General features: G+C 39.5%; 1 protein-coding gene across 1 annotated transcript in view; it reads right to left on the reverse strand.

Moving 5' to 3' along the window:
• Positions 1-16,564, reverse strand: part of HMGA2 (high mobility group AT-hook 2) — a 126,196-nt gene extending 109,632 nt beyond the window's left edge. The window contains exons 1-3 of the mRNA XM_012735150.1: positions 15,984-16,564; positions 13,280-13,366; positions 3,319-3,369 (exon numbers count right to left, since the gene is read on the reverse strand). Coding sequence (XP_012590604.1) covers positions 3,319-3,369; positions 13,280-13,366; positions 15,984-16,094 — 249 coding nt within the window. The 5' untranslated portion in view covers positions 16,095-16,564. The remainder of the gene's footprint in view (positions 1-3,318; positions 3,370-13,279; positions 13,367-15,983) is intronic.
• Between the last annotated feature and the right edge of the window lie 8,288 nt (positions 16,565-24,852).

A 24,852-nucleotide genomic window follows, 5' to 3' on the forward strand; every position in this document is an offset into this window, starting at 1 on the left:
TTCTTTGAGAAAAATTATAGAGATCCCTTAATTATTCCATATTTTATTATAGATTGGCTGAAATATTTGCCGTGTGAGGTTAAGTGAGGGAAAATAAAACTATGGCATTATGTGAGTATAAACTCTAGGATCTCAAAGTGCTGTGCAAGCTGGAATTAAGTCAGTGTCCAGTTCTGGGGTCATGTAAAGTTTCTAAGAAGACAGTGACATAACAGTGATTAACTGGTGAGCAGAATAAATAGTTCAAAGGGGGAACAAACTAAATGTCCACTTATACACAAAAGGACAAAGGTATAATACACACATACAAACACTCAGGCACACTAGAATGTTATTCTAGTGTGAAACCTGCTATTTGCAACAACAGGAAGGATCTTACAGACATTATTACATCAGAGAAAGACAAATACTCTTTATCACTTAATGTGTGGAACATGAAAAACTCAAGCTTCCGGACACAAAGAGTAGGATTGTGGTTTACAGGAAATGGGGTATGGGGAAAATGGGGAGATGTTACTCAGATGGTACAAACTTAGTTGTAATGTGACTGAGTTGGGGATATTATGTACAGTGGGGTCATTATAGCTAATAATACTGTATTATATATATAGTACTTGAAAGTTGCTAAGAGAGTAGTTCTTGCCATACAAAAGAAATGGTAATTATGTAAAATAATGGAAGCATTAACTGAGCTACCATGGTAATCATTTCATAATATTTAAGGGTATCAAATCAACATTTTGAGCACTTTAAACTTATACAATGTTACATGTCAATTATATTTTATAAAGCTGAGGAAAAGGTAGGAGTGGGACATACTAAATGCAAGTTATCTGCTGGATAATTTTCAATGCATTTTTTTTTTACAATACAGTTCATTTCATTGAGCAACATTTATCACATTAATTCAATTTACTTTATCTCTTTTCTATTATGTTGCCTATTTAAAAACTTATACAGGTCTTTCTTATTGATTCATTTAATGGAATAGAAGTCTTTTCAAAGTTCAGATATTTAAAAATTGGCAGGCCAGGTCCTCCCTGGTGGTGCAGTGGGTTAAAGCGTAGCACTAAGAAGCTAAAGCCACTTCATCATGAATTCAATCCCCAGCCCCAGAGGTGACCCACATGGTGCGGGAGACCTCTCCTGTCTTGCCCACTGCTTCCCTCAGCAGTGTATTTCAGTGGGTCTGCCTGTTCTGCTCCCCTGTTCTGGTGAACCCTCTCACTGTCCCTGCACTACTGGCCTGTACCCCAGTTCTGTATACATAAATAAATAATTTTTTTTTAATTGGCAGGCCTATATTTTATATGCATACCAATAACAACTTAGTCAACAGTATGCCCACTAAAATATAATGCAAGTAAATCCTCTTGATGTCCCAGATTAAATAAAATAACAAAACAAAACAAAATCTTGTGGCTGCTTCCTCCTCATTTGCTAGAATACTCTTAATGGATATAAGAAGATTGACTATCCTGAGACCACCAAACTAGAAAGACGATATGCTGGACATTCCCAGAGTCTTCAAGCCAAAAGTATGAGTGAAGAAGCGTCCAGATCCTAAACCCCAACCCTAGAATTCACCCCTGCTGCTTGAGTCCTCCTTGTTAAGAGCCCAGACATCCTGAAGCAGACAGCTCTTCTGTCATGCTCTGTCCATGCTCCTGATCCAAAGAATTCATGAACATAAAAAAATAACTGTTTTGAGTTTCTTCTTGTTATTAAATGTTTTGTGTGGCTGGGTAAAGAGTAGTAGAGAACTGAAACCATACTTGTAACAAATCTACTGGTTATAAAGCTTACACCTGGAATATGATAGTTTGTACTGGGTGATATATTTCAAAAGAGCAAAAAACAGAACATTCAGAAGAGTGTAACAATGCTCCTTTATGAAAAAAATGGAAACGATTGGAGACAGTCACCAAGAAAAGAGAGCAAAGGGGATAGGCTAATTATTTTAAAATATTTGAAGGGTTACCATGAGCAAAAGTGAAAACAACTACTCTATATTCATTCATAGGACAGCCTAGGGAGAGTAAGCAGAAACTACAGAGAGTCAGATGGAAGAATTTTCTAATGACCAGGACTTTCCACGAAGGAAGAAGTAGCTTTATTGGGAAGTGATTTCCCTAACTTTAAAGGAAGTCAAACATAGTCCATAGTATCACCACCTGGTTTGGAGAAAATCCATTTATTCACCAGAAAGCTGAATGAAAGCTCCCACTTTAAGATTACACTGTAACCCTGAGATGTTTTTAATCTAAAGATCATCTTCATTTCCTTGTGCTAAGAAATCTAATCCCAACACATGTTGAACAGAGGGGAAAAAAATACAAGATGAATAAATTAAGTGAAAGGCAATACCAAAGTATAAATAGAAAGTGATGCAGAGCTGTATAAAAGAAAGGAATGGCAAAACTACAGGAAATTATAATTCAGCATAGCCACAAAGAAAGTTGAGGGAAAAATGAGCATGAAGAATAAATCAGGAAGCAAGAAAAGGAAAGCTAAAGACCCTATAGTAGACAACGTTGGGTGGAGAGGATGCTATTTATATGGAAAAATGGCTTTATTCATTTTTAAGATCCTTCTCCTCTGTCAGTGGGAGAGGTAGACCTGAAGAACATGGGTTGAGTTAGGGTAAATAGAACAAATTTTGAGTGATAATATCTCTGCAGTGATGGCTAAATTTCTGGCCCCTAAAAAATCCACACAGCATCATTGCCTATAGGGTCAAGTGCACTGTGGCAATGCCGATGTGTCTAACATCAATGGAAAATAACTAAGGTAAGCAAGGAAACTGGAATTAAAGTCTGGTTTCTCAACCAAGTCAGTGTGGAAAGAAAAAGGAACCACTTAGACGAAAAGGTGTCCAAAGCTAAGCCATGGAAGGAAACACAGAGAATGAAGGAGAAAGAGGCAAAGAGAAGAAGAAAATGTTAAAGTTATCTCATACATATTTCATCTGCTTTTATCACTATTTGTAATCAGTTCACAAGGTTTCCTAATACCATTTAACCTCAGTTACTTGACCCACTGAACAAGTCATCTCATTGTTACTAACTTGAAGAAAGGTGGTTTTTCATGTTGATAAGAGAGAAAAAGAAGCCACTCCTAAGAAAGAATAGAGTTCTGAGTAAACTTCTGTACCTAATGGAAGGAGTGGCGATCAGTCTGTCTCTAGCCTTAACCCTTTCAAAGATGCACCAAACCAAAGTAAGAAATGCATGTAATCAAAATGATGAACGTTATTTCCATTCGAAGAAACAATTATTTCCTTATGAAAAATAATAGAAATTATGTCTCATTACTTACCCATTTCCTAGGTCTGCCTCTTGGTCGTTTTTCTCCAGTAGCTTCTGCTTTCTGCAAAATAAAAAAGGAAGTTCTATCATTTCCTACCTCATTTTACTTATAAAGGTGACACTTTTCCAAGATGGAACATTCTGGTTTGCAGATTAGTTATCAAGATTGTTTTAAAAATCTCTTCATCCTTTTAGACTCATCATCTCCATTTTTTAATAGTCTTCTATCCTGTTTTTCACAGCATGGTATATAGATCCATGCCAACTTCACTCACCCTGAAAGACCTTTGAGTGATCCTTCAAATGCATGAGAATGTTTTTAAAAAGCTATTCATTTTGCTTTTTATCTCTGCCTAAACCAAACAAACATACCTCCTCTCCCATCCCTAATTATATAAATTATCATTTTGGAAATTAAGTATTCATATATGAAGATTTTCTTTCCATCTCACAAATAAAGCTACAAAAATTAGTACTGATATGTTGCTCTATAATTTGCAAAGCACTTCTACCTACCTTGCAAGTAAAAGCAAGTATGTCACCCACCCAATCCCCAAATATGCCAATATATACATCTTCTCAAAAAAGCATTTATTTAAACTTTTGGGGATAAATAACATTTAGTATATACTGTTCCATGAATGTGAATCATCCCAAAGCTATCTAAATACAAAAATGAAGGTAACTTGAGCTAGGATAACTTGTTTTGCATTTTCACTTTTGTTACTTGGGTTACCAGCCACTAGGTACTTGGTTTAATGATGCTAAAGTTAGTTACTGTAACTGTCTACACTGCTGAATGAGGCTCTTCTTCAAACTGTCTAAGAATAAATGGAGATAAATGATCGATTAACATATGTGGACAGATGGACGGGTGCTCGTATGGATGCGTAGATGGATGGACGGATAGGTGGACAGACAAAACAAACCACAAATTTCTCACTAACTATCACACTGACCTGCATTACTATACAACAGGTCCCATGAATGAACCCAAACCCTACAGAATTGTAAAGTTCATTCACATATATCAACATACGATATATATCATACCCCGGCTCTAGGCTGAGTCATTCACATACTCATTTTAACCTTTACACCAGCATTATAAGGAAGGTATTACTATATTAATATTTTTCTTCTTTTGCAGAAGGGCATCAATATGTTAGCCCGGTGAGGAACATCACTGAGGATCACAGAGAAATCCAGCAAGTAGCAGACCAGGGAGCCTAAGAACCGGGCTCCTCCCCTAAGAATGCTGCTTCTCTTTTGTGGATATACATTTGCTACCAGAGGGAGATATTTTAGTGAACTAAAATTGTCACCAACTCAGTAATTTAGCAGAACAAAAAGAAACCTGGTTGCCTTTAGGCGAACCATTTAACTGTCAGATTTTGGCACTACGAATCGATGTTTACTATTTTCAAATGGCTCTACAAAGGAATCATTTATTCTCAGGGGTTAATGGCATCATTTTACCTTCAGTCATAAGGGCATGAATCAAATTAAGTGAAAGCCAGAGTGACAGTGAATCTCACCCTCTTCCCTAGTGTTTGTCACCAGGAGAGGGGGAGACATCCTGGGAAAAACACAGATTCCCCTTTGGAAATTTAGATCAAATTGCTGCCCTGCCATTTTTGCTTTATGACTTTGGGTGGACCTCTGAAAATCTTAATTTGGTGTAAAATGGAGATAACAACTCTCATGAGAAGTGGGGTGGCCACCATGAGTGAATTGCTCAGTCATATTCTTTCACGCCTAAACAGGTAGGGTCTCAAAGGGAGAGTTTTCCTTCAAATTAGTCCAATCTCATAGACGGTTCAGTCAATGAAAATATTCCATTACAGCAATTTGTCACGTTAGAATGAATTTTTAAAAAACCCTTTGGCTCATAGTGAATTATATAAGTATAAAGTTCCCTAATACAGAAGCTGTGTCTGATTCAATCTTTTGGAGGAACTGTAAAATTGTACAGTTTGGCCAATAGTGAATAACATAAAAACAGAAGGTAGTAATCCTTTTTCATGAACACAGGGAGGTTAAGTATTGATCTGAAAAGCTAACAGTGCTGCACCAGGCTTTCTCTGTACAGTTGTTCTGTTTCGGGGCCCATGATGTGATCGGGGGTATCTAAAATCTGTTGAATTGTTCTCTAAAAAGGTTTCACTGAATTTTGAAGTCAGAGAAAGCAAATCTCTCAAAAAGAGAGAGGTTCTGAAAAATAAGGGGACTTTTAAATGAGCATTTCATTTACAAAAACCTATTGAAAAATAAAATTCACACCATTAACTAAAGGGCAAAATATCATGATTATCACTTAGACTTGTTAAAAGCAAACTTGTTCCTTGGTCTTCAGGCCAGTGTTACATGTAAACTGAAACTCTCTTCTGAGACTACATCTAGAAGAAACACATTAGCTGTACTGTGTGGCCTCGATCTGGGAGGTTTTCATTGTTCTTTAAAACCCACATTATTTAATCATTCTGATCAAACTTCACAAAGGCTGCAAAACAAGTTCGGATTTTAGTTTGTAAGTCAGCATAGACTCAGGATTTCATGAACTGGACAACACTGACTTTAATATTTTTTCCTATGTTTAATGCTCTTCAGAATAGTATTTTTCAATAGAACACAGACAAAGCATTTCAGGGCCTTGTTTTGTTTTAAATATGAAAACATAGGCAATACTGTGTAAGCGTATATTTGGTTTTCCTTTGCCAGAGTGGAATGTGCAATTTGGTTCTCAACTATTGCACAAATCCAAGTATAATGGAGACACAATTCCTTTTAAGTATTTACTGCTTGTGTGGGGTGGGGGTGGGGGAAGGTTTGCATTTGTAGGAATTGACTTTTCAGACCAAGTCCAGCACTATATATATTTGCAAACATATCACATCTTTAAGAGTGTCCTTTCTTCCTTACTGGTCTTTATTCATATTTTGCTTATTTTTAAGTTTAGATTCAGAACTGTACATTTAATTTTATAATATGTTTAGATGCAAGTTCATAAGGGATGAGCGACACATTAAATGGCAAATGTGTTTTTTTGTTTTTTTTTTTTTTCTCTCTAAGAAGTCCTGGTCCTCTGGACTCAGGAAAAAATTTAACTAATTTTTAATTTAGTTTAAACACCAATTTTTAACTTAATTAAGAAGGAAATCCTTGCAACAAGTAGAACTCTTGGACTGGAAACAGGGCTATAATTAATGCCTGGTGGACAAGGTGTGCTTGCTACAGTATCTGTTGAAGGAAGGAAGGAAGTAAACATGGGCATTTATATTATGCGTGCCTTATTTTCCTGTTATCATCAGAATTCTAGAGCTTAATAGGACTTTAGGAAGCATTTCATGGAGCACCTCTATTTAACAAGTAAGAAAACTTCTAGATGTTTTGTAATCACTAAAGACCTAACGAAAAAAAAAATGGTTTTCTTTGGGGACCAAGTCTGTGTCTATTAAGTACAATAGGCGAAAATTTCCAATCCCTATAGTTTGTAACAAGCTGCCCTCCAAAAGCTTCTCAAAATTTGATTTCCAAGCTGCATTTGAGGTTACTGGCCATAACATAATCTACCTGTGGCAAATACTTTGTAAAAATTTTGAGAGTACATGATAATCAAAAGATTCTAATTTGGGAATTAGATTGGAAATCAAATGCCAGCACACAGTGACTCCAGTTGAACATTAGGTAGGATATAGTTTACATCGCTGAATAATTTCCTCATTAGTGAAATGAACACCAAATGGCTATATCATAGGATAAAAGAAGCTAATATGTGTGTAGAGTGTCAGACAAAAGCTACCATATTTCATAGGTACTTCAATGGAATTTCTTCTATATTTTAAAATGTGAGCATTAAAAAGATCTCCCAATTCTGAAATTTCCACAGTGATTTTTTTCTGAGCATGATCCTACTTAAATAAGAAAGCTATTGCTTCTTCTGTTTCACAAATGGGAAGTTATTCATCTGCCACCTTCATAAGTAGTTAAAAGGAGACCCCAGTCTGATTTCAAGTTTTGTTGTTATGAAAAGTATTCTCAAATAGAATAAAATAGTGATAAGAAAATACATTTTAAAGAAAGTTCCTAGGGTAAAATTAAATGAGTAAATAGAAATAAAACATTTCCAAGATTTCTACAGTGAATGGATAAAAGCCGAGATTGTGAACCAACAGAATCATCTGAATCTGCTTTTGAGCTGAATTTAGATAACTATTCATTTTTTGCTATTCTAAATACTCTCCTATTTTCTATGTAATTTAATAATGTATGAAAGCCAGAGTTTTGCAAGTCCAGATCATTCATTGCATCTGTCTAACTTTTAAGAGAGAGAGAGCGTCAGACAAACAGATTTAAGTCAAGACTAAGACCTGTTGGATCCAAAGCATTATGAAGCAACTACTCAAATTTAGAAAGTTACATTTTATCTTTCTGTTGTTCGTTAAAAAATGTAAAATGTATGCATTGGTATCCAAATTAACTGGACTAATTGATCAAGCTAAGCATTGAGTAATACTCATTTTACCTTTTTGATAATCCTGTTTTCTGAGTTTCTGAATTTTGCAATCACTTTGTCTTAAAAGTTACAAGTTTAGAGGCCCTCCCTGGTGACACAGGGAGTTAAAGCACAGTGCTATGAAGCTATCTGCAGCCACTGTAGCATGAGTTCGATCCCCAGCCAGGAGGGTGACCCACATGGCATGGCAGACCTCTCCTGGTCCCACCCACTGCTCCCCTCAGCAGTGCATTTCATCAATTCACCTGTTCTGCTCTCTACTGTCTCTGGTGAAACGTTTTGGCCCTAGCACCTCTGACCTGTACCCTAGTTCTTGTATGCATAAATAAACACATCCTTAAAAAAGTGTCGAGTCTACTATCACAGTATATTTGCTATCTAATAGGAAAGACAAATTCTATCATCCATCATAGTTTTTTCATTCTAACCAAGGCAGCCCTTATGTCAGCTCCCATGTTATTACTTAGTCACTATTTTCACCTATGTAAGTACTAAATTAAGGCCAAGACTAAAATGATAAAAAAGATGATAATTTGCAAAGTTTACGGTTCTTCTCCTCTAGTTTTCCCTCAACCTCTTTTGTAATCAGAAGAGTCAGTAGCAATGATACAGAGATCACAAAGGTTACCTTCCAAGCAAACTGCCTCCTACATTATCCTGGAGAACAGAGTTTGACAGCATCTTAATCAATAATTCAATTAGAAGATGCTATTCAAACTGTTCAGTATATTAAACTGATTGCCTAAACTATAGTCAGTGCTCCATCCATCTTTTCCTCTTGGTTGGCATATGTAACTGAAAATTCCAGAATCTAAGATAGCAAAATTCAGTGTTCCACACTTGTCCAGGTTATGTGGTATCAACATATGTTCCACAGAGAGATCTAACAAGACAAGAATATTTTGAGGAATTTAACTGATATAAATGCTCTTCGATATCTATCTATTCTAAGAAAGAACTAAAATGCAACCGAATACTAAGCTAGTAAATTCTACCTCCTTAGAGGCCCTCCATGGTGGCACAACAGGTTAAAGCACTGCAATAAGAAGCTTAAGTCAATTCCTCATGAGTTCGATCCCCACCTGCCCCGGAGGAGATCCACATGGCGTGGCAGACCTCATCTGACCCACCTGCTGCTCCCCTTAGCAGTGTACTTCATCGATCTGCCTGTTCTGCTCCCCACTCTGTTTCTGGTGAATCTTCTCACCCTCCGCATCTCTGGCCTGTACCCCAATTCTGTATGAATAAATAAATCTTAAAAAAAAATTCTACCTCCTTAGCAAAATGATCTATGGAGATTCTGAGGTAAAGATGAGCCAGGTTGTAGGTCAAAGTAATAAGGAGCTTTTGATGAGCAATTTAGAAGAATGATAGCTTCAGACAACTAGAAATCTGAGTCTCTTGAAGAAGTTACTTCATAAAATAATTCAAATGAGTTTCAGTCTCCCATATTTGGATCATGATCTGTGATGACTCAAGGCATTGCTAAATAGAATTTACTAATGCATTAAAGCTTGGTCATCCCTGGCAAAGTGAAGTAAAACAAACAAGTCAATTGTTTAGGTAGGTCAGTCTGAAATATAAAGATAATGGACAAACCAGTTGGGTTTTATTTAATTCCATCTGCCTGCATCATTCATTTGTATATTCAGACAAAGCTCTGACTCCTACTGGAAATGGCCTGCCCATTAAAACACAGAGGAATCAAGCTAAATTTCACTGATAATAAAGAAATCATCATCTGGAATTCCATGACAAATTCCAGTACCATCTTTCCCCGACTTATCTATATTTACACTTTTGGTCAATCTCTTCAATTGTGGCTGAGAAAAAACAAAACAAAAAACTCCTATCTGCTTTCAGCATCTCTGCTTCAACATTTATCTGAAATGATGAGTAAAACCTACATTCTCCCATCCTAAAATATGTGATTGGCATTTATAAAAATATGAACATTTCTAGGAATGTGATTAAAAGTGCACAAATCTGCCTTTAGAGTGTCCAATTTAATTTTTTTTGCATGAGCAAATGAATAGCATACATTTAATTTCTATCCAAAATGCATTATTTGAACTGTACAGACTTCACCTAAATGGTATTTTTATTCTGTACTTTGCAATCTACTTCTGGTCGTTATACCTGGTCAAAAGGAAGTTCAAACAAGTCTATATGACATTGTAAAGCTGGGATAGCTCACCTGAGATCTCTTTAATATGCAATTGCCTTAATAGTAAAACATAATTTAATCTCAGAAAAAAATTCTTCTTAAAAGTAGCTGAGTGAGAACTGACTTGAGACCTACAGATGCATCTGCTTCGTGATCTCAAATAAGAGAATCCGTGGCAACTACCCCTGCCCCCAATAATCTCTGTTTATTAAAAAGCAACACTGAAAAATCTAAGCTAAAATAAAGGAAATTTGATCTTTCTCCTCTCCAAACATGGGAAATGTGAAATACAAAGAATTTCCATCCAGTACAAATAGGAGAGAAAAAACAAAAGGTAAATCCAGAGACAATTGATTACAGGTATATTTCAAACTAAAACATTTTTAAAGAGGTTCACGACACACACACACTCACATGGATAAACTATTTATTCAGGAAAACATTCTGATTTCTTTCTTTAAGGTAACAACATAAAACTGGTTAAGGGACATATTTTCAGGACTCAGACTGGAATTCCTGGGGATGGCTAGAATTATCACATAATGATCATGTGAGGGAATTTGTCATAATGGAATATAAGCAGATTGAAGCATAATCACCTCTTCCCAAAGTTCTAAGCATAACAAATCATGTTGCTGACAAATGTTTGTTTTATATATTACAGAAATCAATTTTATATAGAATATTGCCTAAAATCAAAGTGCCTGTCCATTTGGTCTTACAAAATACTGCCTGCATTGTCGAGTTTCACATTGCTAATCATCCAACAAGCAATTTTGTTTTCAAAAAGCCCTTAGGCCAGTTACTAAGTCCAAACACAAACTATGTAAGTAAGTAAAGAAACTCCGACCAGGAAGAGATTTTAAACATACAGTTTCATCAGCATCCAATGCACACTGTTTCCCCTCTAATTTTAGTATTCTGCCCTCCTACATACTTACCAAATTTGTTATATATTTTTCATTTTGATGAGTCTCGATTTATAAAATCATAGACTTTTCTCATCTACTCTGGCCAGGCTAAACAGGGTATCTTTCTCTTAAACATAAAGAATAAAACTTTTTCCATAGAAGGCTGCTTTTCAAAATTCTAATAAACCTATTTTGTTAGAATATGATATGTTTGATAAATAAATGTCTGATAATCACGCTCAGTCAGGACAGTAACAAGCTAAAAAAAAAATACTGATTTAAAAGTGAAAATACTTTAAATTTATACCATCAACAATCCATCAATGTCATTCATTATTTGCAAGGTATTATCTTCTCTAAATGAAAGGTAACTTATAAAAACTGAAGGAATATAACAGTCATGTTATGGTAAATATATTTAACCGCTTTTATTGAAAAGGGAACTTTCATAACAAAATTATGTGAAATAAGTGCATCTGAAAGAATAAAAGATTTTAAAAAAGGAATTTATAGAAAAAATTAAAAAATCTACTTCTGTTTTGGAAGTTGTGGCTATGTATGCATATACATGAAAAATTTTCAGCAAGATGAATAGCCAAGTAGGGTCATTTGTAAAAGCTTATCACTAAAGTACCTAAAAATAAATCAAACCATATTTGGGAAAAGGTCAATTTTGTTGTTATTTTGCTCTAGGTGGTAAGTTAGGCACAAGACTCAGCTTACCTTTTGTCATTAAAGATTTTGTTAGTCAGTGGTAAACTCTTAAAATGAGAAAGGTGATGGTAGCATCTCATTACTCATTCACAAAAAAGTAGTATAGTGAATAATTTGCTTTCCTTTCTTAATTAAAAACATTTTATTTATGATGAAAACTTAAGAGATTTCTTCCTGAAAGATACTACAGTATGTAATTCCACAATAGTTTAAATGTTTATTAACTACCTAACAAGATATTCCTTTCTCATCTCATTAAGGGTAAAATTAAGTTAGTAAGTCTCACATTTAGGCAACAACAACAACAAATCCCTCCTTTGCTCAATTAGTCCTTTTTAGTTAACTTAATATTTCAACAGGTAAAACATAACAAATAGTATTCACATTAGGAATAGCAGATTACACAGTCACTTTTAATGGTAAGGTAATTTAAGCTACTTCAAGGTTTATTGATCAAATATGAATCACAATTAAATTTTCAATCTGAAAGCTATATTTAAATATACTAGAAATCTGTTCCTTTAAATCTGTTCAAGCTTGTTAAAATAAAACAGACAAGAACGCCTAGTTACTCCCTAAATAACTTTATATGTATCGCTGGTTGCTATGGCATTTTACAACCCTGAAAACTATCATATATAATATGGTTAGTGTCCACAGTCACAGAGAAAACCACACAAAACATTAATTCCCCAAAAGATGAGCATACAGTCCTTTTTAACTCATACTGTGCATGGTGCACTCAAATCTTCTGAAAAGAATTTGAAGGTTTGTTTTAGTAAAATACAAGCCTATAAGTTAAATTCAGAAACATTTTTTGATTTTTTATAAAGCCAAAAAATGGGAATTTTATATTCACCTTCATTTGCACATGCAGTGAACTTCAGATAGTTCCTCTCTACTAGTTCAAATACAGCCAACATGAAGTTATGTTAAACTGCAATTTAAAATTTATTAGGATAGACACTGAAAGTTACATTTGACTGACATTCTGTCCTGCCAAATATATACATTAAACAAGTCAAATATTTGTTTAAATAATGTTCCATTTACAGCATTTCTACATTATTGAAGGAAAGACATTTCGAGGGCTTCTGATATGCTATATTGCAAGTTCATTGCAGAGCAAACAGTATTACTTTATCATCATAGTTGGAAGTGTAAAATTCACAATTTTTTCCAGTATTCCATAATAGGATTTACTTCTAATTATCATTAATTTGGCAAAGTACTCAACTTTAATAGGGGGATTTGGCTTAGAACAGTCCTGTAAGTAGGCACAAATTCAGTCAACCTTGATTATTTTAAAGGAAATGCAAAAACTACACCATCAGGCAACATCTACAGTTTTTGATTTGTTTGTAACTACTTCATAATTGTTGAAAATCTAAATGATGACATTTTCAACTCTTCTTCCCCACTCTCCCAGCCCTGTTTATAGTTTCCTATTATTTGGTGATTGTTTGAAATCAACACTGTAATATCTTCATTAATGCTTTATACTAAGCATGTGCTTATAAATCTTATTAATGTTAAATATAGGAAGCGGATCTTGGATTACCCAGTTGGGACATATCCTTAGGTGTGGATCTGGAATGGGAAAATTACAGGGCCGTTCCTGTGGTGCATGAAAGTTAAGAGAGCTTGACTTGAGAAATCTCACCTTTTGAGCTGCTTTGGAGGGACTCTTGTTTTTGCTGCCTTTGGGTCTTCCCCTGGGTCTCTTAGGAGAGGGCTCACCGGTTGGCTCCTAATTGTGGGGAGGAAAAAAAATGCTGTTGTGGCAAGAATATCTGAAAGAAATTGACCCTGCCTCTACAGCTCTATTTCTGCATGTGCTGTTAGCAGAGCTATTGGAACACAGTCAGCTCAAACATAAATGGATGATAATGGTTATAGAGTTTACAGAAAGGGGAAATAACTGTACTTTTAATCTCAGGGTTCAAAGAGGAAATTCTGTTTTGCATATGAAAACTGGATTCTATTTCAACCCCACAAAGATGACAAAGGTTGACAAAGCCATTCTTCTAGAAAGAAATACATTTTTAAGGTGTAAAATTTGCATGGCTATGTATTTGGCAATTGAGAAATAATAAGCATTTCACAAAAACACCATTTTCCACTGTAATAGCATTTCAAACAGAATTATGAGCTAACATCATAAATATTTCAGCAATCTCCCATGTTGAAGAGATGATTTTTAATCATCTCTGTATATCTGCATTAAGTCAATTATGACTCAATCAACACATTGAGTGAAATATTGGAGCAATTACCAAAGTTCTTCAACTTAAAATAACTCCATTCCCCCTAAAATTTCCAAATAATTATGGTAAATCTGTTGTGGGAGGTTTTGCTTGAATTACCTAGATAATTGCTTCAATTCTCCACTTCCTTTTGGAGATGCAAGCATAGTCTCCAGTCTACATTTAAATATCTTTTGATAAAAATAAACAAATTTTCCTCAAAACTTTCTTTAGAGACGAAACTCTCGTGGGGAAGGACTGGAGAAAACTAAAAGGGAGGTAAAAAGTGAGGAGGGATGGAAAAATCTGGAAAGGAGAAATTGAAACTATCAATAGGTCTAGCAAAACTTTAAATGGCTTCTATGCCAAGTAGTAAATACTCAAGTGGCTAAGAGACTCCTATGATTAATATTGCAGATACTAAATATTTTTTTCCAGCGAATCATCAATTTATATTTCATTCAGATTCGGTGATTAAGTGAAACTAGTTAGCTTTAAATGCAAGAGAGTCTTCCATGAAAATTCACATCCTATTTGGGAAAATCTGGGGGAAGTTCCCTGCAAGCTTCTGTGAGACCACCAGCGCCAGTGGGTACATCCGCAGCAAACACGTCGCAGACACATTTTTCTTTCTTTGTAACTCTGCCTTAACTCAAACGTACAACCTCCAATCACCTCCACACCCCGCTGCAATTTCTTAGGGGTTCTTTTTTGGAGCTGGTTAGCAATTGATAGAGTTAGAGCTGGGTGGCGGGTGGGAAACGGAGGAGGAGGGGGAGGGCAGAGACTTCCTGGGAGGTGTAAAACAGGATCCGAACGCGGTATAAAGTGTCGCATGGGCAGAGCGGGAAAACTCCGGGCCCTCTAGATTGGCTTGTTTCCTTTGATGATTTCAAAAGGTACAGCCCTCTCCGTTTTTCCAAAATGTACTAGCAAGCAAACACTTCGATTTCCCCACCTTGCTCTCGGCCACCTTGCTTTCGGCCTAATTATCATGAGGGCAGGGATTTAAAGCAAAAGAGCCAAGAAGTTTTAAAGCCCGCGGACGCAGAGTTTAAATGTTCTCAATAGACAAGTCTCCTTCCAACCCTGCCCGCCGAGGCTTGGAAATTGCAGCAAACAAAACCCCCGCCCTGGGCGCTGCGCGCAGCTCTGCAAGCGCCGACTGCACGCTTAATTGGTTGCATCCGCAGACAAAACCCTCCACTCCGCGGGGTCCCGGGCGCCCCTCGACCGTCCCCTCCCAGCCCCCAGTCGCTCGCCCAGGAGAAGTACATTTGATGTCTGCAGCTCTGAAGCGCGGAATCCTGGGGCAAAGTGGGGACGGGGCGGCTGGCGAGGAAGTGACCCAGCTACCGTGTACCCTCTCGGGCACTACTTCCCAACGCGCCCTTGGCCAAACGAGTTAACCTCGTCCGGGGGAGACCCGGGCTACCCAGTGGCCTCATCTCCGGACACGTCCCGGGCTGCAGCTCGTGGAGCCGGTTGCCGCGCGGCATTTAAAGAGCCCTAAGAAGACCCGATCGGCCCGCGAGTTCTTTGTCGGGAGGGCGCGAGTCTCGGGCCACCGAGAACCTGGGGAGCGCGCCAAATGGGCGGCTGCAGCACGCCAGTGCCCCATCCGCGAGCAGCCCGGGTAGGCGGGAAAGTGTCTCCGGGAGCTTCCCCAGGACTCCCCAACACCTTCAACCTTCGTGCCCCCACCCCCACGCCCCAACACCTCCCTCTCCTAGGGCAACAGCAAAAGTGGCCCCGAAAGCGTTTAGCATGCCCTGGATGTCGGACTCTGGGCTCTGGCAGTCCCCAGGAGCCACCGCGCCACTCAGGGCTGTGCACAATAGCGAAAGTCCGAGGACGCGCTTCGCCCGACCCCACCTCCCGCCTCCACCCGGCCGCCAGCTGGGGCTCCCCACCTCCCGGCCCGGAGGGGCGCGGGCTTCCGAGGCTCCGCCGCTCACTCGCGCGAGGACTCAGCCGCTCGCCTCCCCTCCCCTCCCCTGGCCGGCCGGCAGCGCGCGGCCGCGGCGGCCACCCGGCTCCCCAGCAGGTCACAGCGCGTCGCGGGACCCTTGCAGAGGGAGTGGAGGTGGGCTGGTGGCCCCAGTCCGCCCGCGTACTGACTTGCTGCTGCTTTCTGGGTCGGCCGCGTCCTCTCTTCTGGGGCGCCGGGGCAGCAGGTTGTCCCTGGGCTGAAGTGGACGGCTGCCCGGCGCCTTCACCGCGTGCGCTCATCCTGCCTCCCGCCGCCGCTACCGCTGCCGCCGCCGCTGCTACCGCCGCTGCAGCCGCTTCGCTTCAGCCGCCCCAAATCTTCCCAGCACCTTTCGGGAGTTGGGTGATAGGGCTAGAGAATGAAGCCGGGTGAGCGAGAGCTGGCGTGCGGCGAGGGCTGCTGCTGCTTAGGTTGCCGCCGCTGCCACCATCAACACCGGACGTCCAGCGGCTGCCAAAAAGAGAGAAGAGGGGAGGAGGAGGAGAGAAGGAGGCGCTGCTGGTGGCGGCGGCAGCAGTGGGTGGGTGCCGGAGGTGGAGGTGGCGGCGGAGGTGGAGGTAGCGAGAGAAGGAGGAAAGCTGAGAAGGGAAAGAGGGTTTGAAGTTGGCGAGGCTCCGCTCTCAGCGTGGAATCAGGAGTCGCGGTCACCGGGAGCAATTCGGAAACGGCTTGGAAAGGGAAGAGACTTTGAGTGAATTGTGTCCCTTGAAAAGTTAGGCGGGGAAAGAATTCCTCCTCCTCTTCCCCCTCCCGCTCCGCGCTCTCAGCGCAAGAAAGAGAAAGAGAGAAAACAAATAGCCCCTCGGGCAGTCGGAAGGCAAAGGATGGAGAGGCTCTGCCGGGTCCGGTCGGGCACAGAGTGCTGCTAGGGACCCAGCAGCGGGTGACACCGCGCCTCCTCGGGTGGCGGGAGCAGGCGGCAGCGGCACCGGAGAGTCGGAGCGGGACGGGCTGCTCTCTCCGGCGTCCTGCACCAAGTGCGCGCTGCCGAGGCTGGAACTTTTCTGAGTCCTTGCCCGGGGATTCAAGTGGGATGAGTGTGTGTGCTTGGGGAGGGGGCGGCGGGTGTGGGTGTGGGGAGTGCCCACCTCTAATCGTGGGCGGATAAGGGGAGGGGGCTGCTCAGGAGAAAAAGTATGGAGAGGAGGGAGGCCAGGCGGACCGCCTAGCCAAGGCGCCTGGCCACGGGCCAGAGGCAGCGTTCGAAATACAACTGCTTCGGCGGCGGTGGCGCCCGGGTGCCACCCGGAGCCCCGTTCACGTGCTCCCACCCCGCGGCGGGGTTAAAGGGACAGGCCGGGGATCCCAGGCCGGCTCGCCGCTGGTCTAGCCCCGCCCGCCGCCCGAGGTCGCCCCTGGGCGGTTGTCCTGGGAAGGCGCGGGAATGTGAAAGTCCCTGAGCCGCGTTTAGGTGCGTGGCCTTTACCTGCACCTCCACGGAGCGGAGCCAACACTCCGCAGGAGGCGTCTAGCTGCACGCGCGGCAGAGTTTTACTTCCCTGCGAGTGGGAAGGAACTGAAGAGGCGTAGGAGCTGGCTCTCTGCGACTGAGTTCTGCCTGGGAATGCCCTCATCACAGGCTGTGTACAGCGCGCGCGCGCACACACACACACAAATACGTAACTTATGCACACAAATACATGTGCACATTTGCAAAGACGCATACATAAAACAAGTAAGTCAACACGTAATCACTTGTATGCACACGTGCACGCAGATAGACATGCACATTCACACAGACACGTGCAAACAGTATGCACACACGCACGCAGAGAGCGCGAGACACTTCGTTGAGCTTTTTTCTCCGGGAATGACTCCAGACTGTGGGAATTCTACCCTCACCCCCGCCCCTCCCCGCGACTGGTTCTGTGTACCTGAGGTCCAACGCCTGCAGGGTAAAGGGGTTGCCTCACGTCGGGACCTCTTAGCTTTCTACCACCACAAGTCGCGCCATAGGTCCTATTCTACCTTCGATTTACCTCGATTTAACCTCCTTGGGAACTCCCTTTCTGCCAAGTCCTAATTTTATTACTGAGGCTGTTTCTGTGTGGTGTGAATACCATAAAGACCACATTCCGGTTTTTTTTTTTAAGGTGGAGTACATTTTAAAAGGCATCTCTTTTCATCGTTGAATAACAAGGGTCCTAAAAAAAACGTTCCGATTTTCACACATCACACCCAAAATTATTTTGGATGAATTCCAAAATGAAAGCTTACATTGAGGAAGACTTTTTCTCCAAAAAGATATACCACTGTGATATTAAAAAAAAAAAAAAAACAAACGCCTACTTTACAGTCCTAACCAGGAGTTAGGCACCGCCAGGTTCCCGGGTTACGAAGGAGGCGCGGAGGCGCTGATTGGTCCGCGTTGCCATTTTAAATCCATTTCCAGCTGCCCTTTGCAGAGCTAGGGCATTTAGCTGCGCGCGTTGAGTGCCCCGCAGAAAACCAGGGTTTCTCCTGGGTCTGGGAACGCTTAGCCACGTTACAGAGAGCGAGCCCGGGTCCCTCTGGGTGGAGCCTTGCAGCTGACAGGAGAGGGAGGGGTCTAACAGGAACCGAAGGTTTGAGGCCGAATTAGGCTGAAAGATAGTATCTTCATCAAAGGGACTGAAATTCCACGTCCTAGCGATTGGAGTGACATTTCCTAACTGCCAAGTTTGCACATTTTTAGTGTGATAACACTTGCACTGTGCTGTGCACATTTAACACGCAAATGCAAAATTGGCTTCTGTTTATTTTTGTTTGCCTGCTTTTTTGCAAGGAGTAGGTAGAAAGTTCTGAGGATGAATGTAGGAGAAAGCATTGAGAATTTCAGCCAGACAGTTTCATTATATTGTTGGATATATGTGTGTGTGTGTGTGCACACACATACATACACACATCTACATATATAGATGTTTTGTATGTGTTACATATATGCCTACATGTCTACCTATATACATTGTGTGGATTATATATGTATGTCTACATATCTATATATTTTTGTATGCAGAAGCTGAAAAGTAGGACATCTGAAACTTTTTTTTTTTTTTGCATTAATATTTGACTGTAAGACAAGGATAGGGAAAATGAAGGGTGGGAGTTGAGCCCCTTGCCTTCAGGTCACCTAGTGCCCTACTATTAGACTATTTGAACCTTTTTGAATCTATAACAAAGATATAAAACAAATACTGCCACCAGGTTTTGTGTCAATAGGTTTTATTTATTTTCATTCTTTGGAATCTTACATGTAACTTCTCAGGTTTCTGTGTGTTTTCCTTAGGAAAAACATTAAAACTTGTTTTCATCTTTGAAATTGTTTGGTTTTTAAAAATGGTGTCATATTCTTTTTACCAAGTTAAAGGGTAAGATTTATTTTGAAATGATTTTTTTAGTATTGCATTTGAGGGTTTTCTTTCCACTTTAAGTTTCGTAACTGTTCACTTCTTTATCTTGCCAATTTTTTGTTCATTCATTCAAGGCTAAACTCTTATCTCTAATTTGAAAACTTTCTGGTGGTTTCTGTCTACAGCAGGCTACTTCTATTCCTCTCCTGTAACCACTATCAAACTGAACAATTAGCACCATGGTTGTATATGTTAGCAAACTTTTGAGTGACACTGATTCAGTGTTTATGTTAGCAAACTTATCTTGTGACATTGATTCAGTGTTTGGATCAGTTCAGCTTATTAGTGGCTGCTAAAATTAGTTCTGTGGACCTATAACACCATTTCTCTTTTTTATGAGAACAGAGTAGAGAATAGCACATGTAAAAGTTCTGTCTTCATCATACAGCACATGTATGTAAAAGTTGTTTTAAGATTTTTTTTGCCACTTCCTATTGTGCAAGTTGGACTGTATCTTGATTTCAGCATGTCCCATACCAGATAAGATCTTTTTCTATATTATTAGTATCAGGATATTGCTGTGTTTTATGATCATCGCACTGTAGATCAGTGAAATACATGTATGTAAGGTTAATTCTTACTGTGGGTCCCAGCATATAATATATTTAAATATCACTGACTGGGATAGCTATGAGATCTAGTTTCCTTACAACTTTACTAAACTGGCTCTTCTTAGAGCTTCAGTTAATCATTTCTCCTCTCCTTTTCTTAGTGTCCTCATTTCTAAAATAAAAGATCAACATAATCTCTGTGGGGTCTTCCAGTTCTAGCAGACTTTAAAATATGCACATCTTATTCTATAATTACATCTTGTTTATGTGTAAATTCCATAGACATAGCACTTCGAACATCTCTTTTATAGTTGTGTGTGACTGGCTGACAGTTGTTCAGTTCATAATAGACAAGTGATCTTATTAATTTATTGGTAGGCCAGAGTTACTCTTAATAAACTACTATTTTACAAATATATCATAGTGATGAGAAAATTATTACATATACTAAAATATCTTCAAGGTTCTTTTGACTAAAGGAGATGCACCTGTGATAAAGAGATTGAATTTTAAACATCGCACTTTCTCACATTACATTCATACTCTAAAGAATAAGGATTTTCTGAGATTATAAGTTAATTAATCATGGACATATATATATATATTAAAGATAGATTTACTATTACCAGAAATATTGAAATGAGTCAATACAGGTTAACAGAAAAGATATATAATTAATATGTATTGAACAGAATGCACAGCATTGTGTAAATAAAAGCTCAATATAGTCCAAAGAAAATATTTATTTCTGAAAAGTATTTCCTGTGTTTTAACATGAACTCATTTGTACTTCTCAAACTCCGTTTTAGAGATAATGTCTTTTAAATTATGCTTACTATTTAATAAGATATATGAGAGGTAATCTCTGAGGATTTTCCTAAAATACCAAAAAAGAGGGCCCTCCCTGGTAGCGCAGCGGGTTAAAGCACAGCACTAAGAAGCTAAAGCCACTTCCTCATGAGTGGATCCCTGCCTGCCCTGGAGGTGACCACATAGTGAGGCAGACCTCTCCTGACCCGCCTGCTGCTCCCCTCAGCAGTGTACTTCTCAGTCAACCTGTTCTGCTCCCCACTCTGTCTCTGGTGAATCCTATCACCCTCCTCATCTCTGGCCTGTACCCCAGTTCTGTATGAATAAATAAATAAATCTTAAAAAAAAATACCAAGAAAGAATACATGTCACCAAGACAATGTTTTGGTGTTGGGAGAGGTTGTGAAGATAGGTTTTATAGTTCCACAGACAGGATCGCTAAGCTTGTTATTTTGTTCACTCATTCATTCCATAAACGTATTGAGTTGGTTTTGCAATAATCTCTCCTATTATTCTCTTAGAACTCAGGAAAGTAATTCATTCAGAACGGGAGAAAATCTCTTGTAAAACAAGTTGGTGCTCAAATAAAATATATTTACCTATTATGTTAAACCTTCTGTTTACCCTTGCAACTGTGTATTCTCCTTTATCCAATCAATAGTTCATTCAACAAATATTTATCAACATGTACTAGGATTTACAGAACATTCTTTTTTCAAAAAAAATTTATGTTAATTATTTATACAAACAAGAGCTGGGATGCCAGAGGTGCTGGGTTGGGAGGCTAAAAGGATTCACCAGATCCAGAGTGGGGAGCAGAACAGGTGGAGCCACGAAAAAACACTGCTGAGGGGAGCAGCAGTCCCTGGCTGGGGTTAGAACATGTCCTGCAGTGGCTGCTGATAGCGTCATAGTACTGAGATGTAACTCCTTGCACCACCAGGAAGGCCCCCACAGAACATTCTTTTTGACCAAATTCTTGGAAAAAGAACAGAAATAAAGCAATTTCATTTTCATTCCTTCTGTATTGACATTATACTATCAATCTCATCAATCCTAATCTGGATATACTATCAATCAAATTAGAGTAGCAGCAAGAACATAGGCTTTTAAATAATATTTAAGGGTGGGTGGTAAGGTGGGCAGAATCCTAAAATGGCTCTAATGTTTTCTTCTCATAAGGTTTTCTTCTCCTCTGGTGTTGCAGCGGTATATAGCCAGGGAATATAACATAATGGATTTTGTTCTCTGATATTTATTATATGATACCTTTCAACTCAAAATAGGGAAATTATCCACATGAGCCTGACTTTATTAATATGTGTTTTGAAAACAGAGAATTTTCTCTGATCATAGGAGAGGAAGTTCGAGATACGAAGCTCAAAAAAGGATTGAATTGGCCATTGTTGATCTAAAGATGGAGAGGACATGTGCTTAAAGGCTGTGGGGCAGCTTCCAGTTGCTGAGGGAAGTCCCAGACTAACAGCCAGCAGAGAACAGGTGCTTTCACTGTCTGAACTCTGCCAGCAAGAATGAGCTTATGACTCCATTCATATATGGAATATAGAGAAGCAAAAAACTGACAAAACTAAATCAAAGCAAGCTGGTAGCAGAATTGAAGTTATTAGAAGGTCACTGTGGATGGGGTGGAGAAAATGGGCGGATAGTCTAGGGTAAGGTGCTGTGAGTACTTTGATGGTGAGTAGTGTGGTGACATATATCTGAGGAGATGTGGCTTTATTCTCCCAAACATATACTGTATTGTAAACCAATGTTAATCACAATTAAAAAAAGAAGGAGGAGGACTTTGGAAATAGAATCTTCCCCAGGACCTTTAGAGGAAAACACAACCTGACTGACACATTGATACCCCAAGAGAGGACCCAGCCATTCCATATCTACTCCTGATTGACAGTCTGTGAGCTAATAGATACATATTTCAATGGTATTAAGTTTGTGGTAATTTGTTTTGCTACACCAGAAAATTGATCAAGTAGGATCTGGTCAGATGAATTTCCCTTTCTTTCTCCATCATATGGAGTACTTCCAAAACAATCATGCAGACAGTCGATCTGGAGATGTCCCAAGTGTTTGTACCACGCCTACCAAGCCACCACTGTGTGTCTTTGAGCTTGTATTAAAGCTATGCCCTGCATGGAAACACGTCATCGTTATGCAATGCTTTCTGTTCTCTCCTGCTCTCCTTTCCTCGAATTTGTACACTTCTCGCTCTCCCAACTCTCATCTCCAACTCACCCTAAGCTGATGTGAAGAAAATTAGAGAGGAGAGACCTCTGCTGAGTCCTGTCCCAATTGCAGATTGATGAGTAAAATAAATGTTTTTATTCTTAAGATGCCGAATTATTTTTGAGAGGTTTGTTATTTAACTATAGAAACTGGCTCATTTCCCCACCAAAAGCTAGATATTTTTTTATCTCATCCAATTTAATAACTGAAATTATTTAGCTAGAAATCACAATTAACTAGGCATTGCAGTTCTTGGGATTCACACTAAATCCTCCTCTTTCTACATAAAATTATCACCAGATTTTTCCAGTCCTGCCTTCTAAATACTTCTTGAATCTGTCTACTCTCCACTCCCCTGCCACTGTTAGGGCTTTCTCCATTTTTCATTTGGATAACTCCAATGCCATTCTCTTTAATTGCTGAGCTTTTGATTTTATACTTTTTAAATCCACTCTCTAGAATGGCTTTTAGAAGTATTTCTAGAAGAATCCTACTTCTTATCTTGATTGGTTATTTTATTATTCATTTTATGACCACAGCTGTTAAAGACAATACATTGTAGAAAATGCAGGTGACATAAAAATAAGGAAATGCCTGTTAACCTATCACGCATAGGTAACCATAATAATTTAACCCTTCTAGAGTTTGAAAGAACTAGAATAGTTTCGTGATGCACATTTTTCATAACCTATTTTTCTGTAAATAATTATATCCCGATCAGATTTTTATGTCAGTGAATATGCTTCTATGACACTACTTTTAATAGTAACATTGTGTTCTACAATGTATGCATATTTCATATACACACAGATATGTGAAACAGAACACCTGGAAAGTAAACATTTGATAAAAATTTTTATGACACCCTTGTGAAAATATGAAGAAATATTGTTTGGATGTTGCACATTCCTTTGTTCTGACATAAACTTCAAAGGTGGTCTCTTCTATCAGTCTCTTGGCATAATTTCCAAATCTCCAGATATGGTGAAAGTAGAAGGGGTAACTAACTGCCAGAAGTAGTTAGTAAAAACTGACTTAAAGACATCCAAGACTGAGGCCCTCCCTGGTGGCACAACAGGTTAAAGTTGCACCTCAGGCCTGCACCCCGGTTCTTGTATGCATAAATATAGTTCTTGTATGCATAAATAAATAAAAATCAAATATATTTAAAACTGAGGCTCTGGCACCTATCTTGGATCAGGAGGCAACCTTGGAAAGCAACAGCAGGTGAGACAGGAGAGGTCTGCTGTGTCATGTGGGTCACACTGAATAAAGCTGGTGGAGCAGACAAATAGTGAGACAATGGGTTTCCCAGGACTTCCGGAGTTGCTGTCACCTGCCTACCTTTTTTCTTTTTTGTAATTTTTTTCTCTCTCCCAGTTTATTTTTTAAAAACAATTCTATTTATTTTTCCCCCTTATGTTTCCTTTCTTTTCTCAGGTGTAGTCCCCATGGAATTTCTACCACAAACTCACCTGTGCACCATCAACAGTTCCTTGTGCTCTTTCTGCCCTTGTTTTGGCCACTTTCCCTCCCCACCCCCACCTCTAAACATAATTTACAAAAAAGAAATCAACTTCTCTCTTCTTCTTTTTTTTTTTTTTAAAGATTTATTTATTTGTGTATACAGAACTGTGTACAGGCCAGAGACTCAGGGGCGGCAAGAGGATTCACCAGAAACAGAGTGGGGAGCAGAACAGGCGGACTGACAAGTACACTGCTGAGGGGAGCAGCTGTGGGTCAGGAGAGGTCTGCCGCGCCATGTGGTCACCTCCGGGGCAGGCGGGGATGGAACTCATGCTAAAGTGGCTTGAGCTTCTCAGTGCTGTGCTTTAACCCGCTGCGCCACCAGGGAGGGCCAACTTCCCTATTCTTAATGTGGTTTCCAAATTATGGAAAAAAACATACAATGCTCTGTTAATGAGTAACCAAATGTAATTCTTAGCGGATAGAAGATTCAATCAGTACATGCAAAGTGTGAGTTATAATGGTTTTTTTTT

The sequence above is a fragment of the Condylura cristata genome, unplaced genomic scaffold (assembly GCF_000260355.1).
Source record: "Condylura cristata isolate star-nosed mole 26May11 unplaced genomic scaffold, ConCri1.0 scaffold00004, whole genome shotgun sequence".
Lineage (NCBI taxonomy): Eukaryota > Metazoa > Chordata > Mammalia > Eulipotyphla > Talpidae > Condylura > Condylura cristata.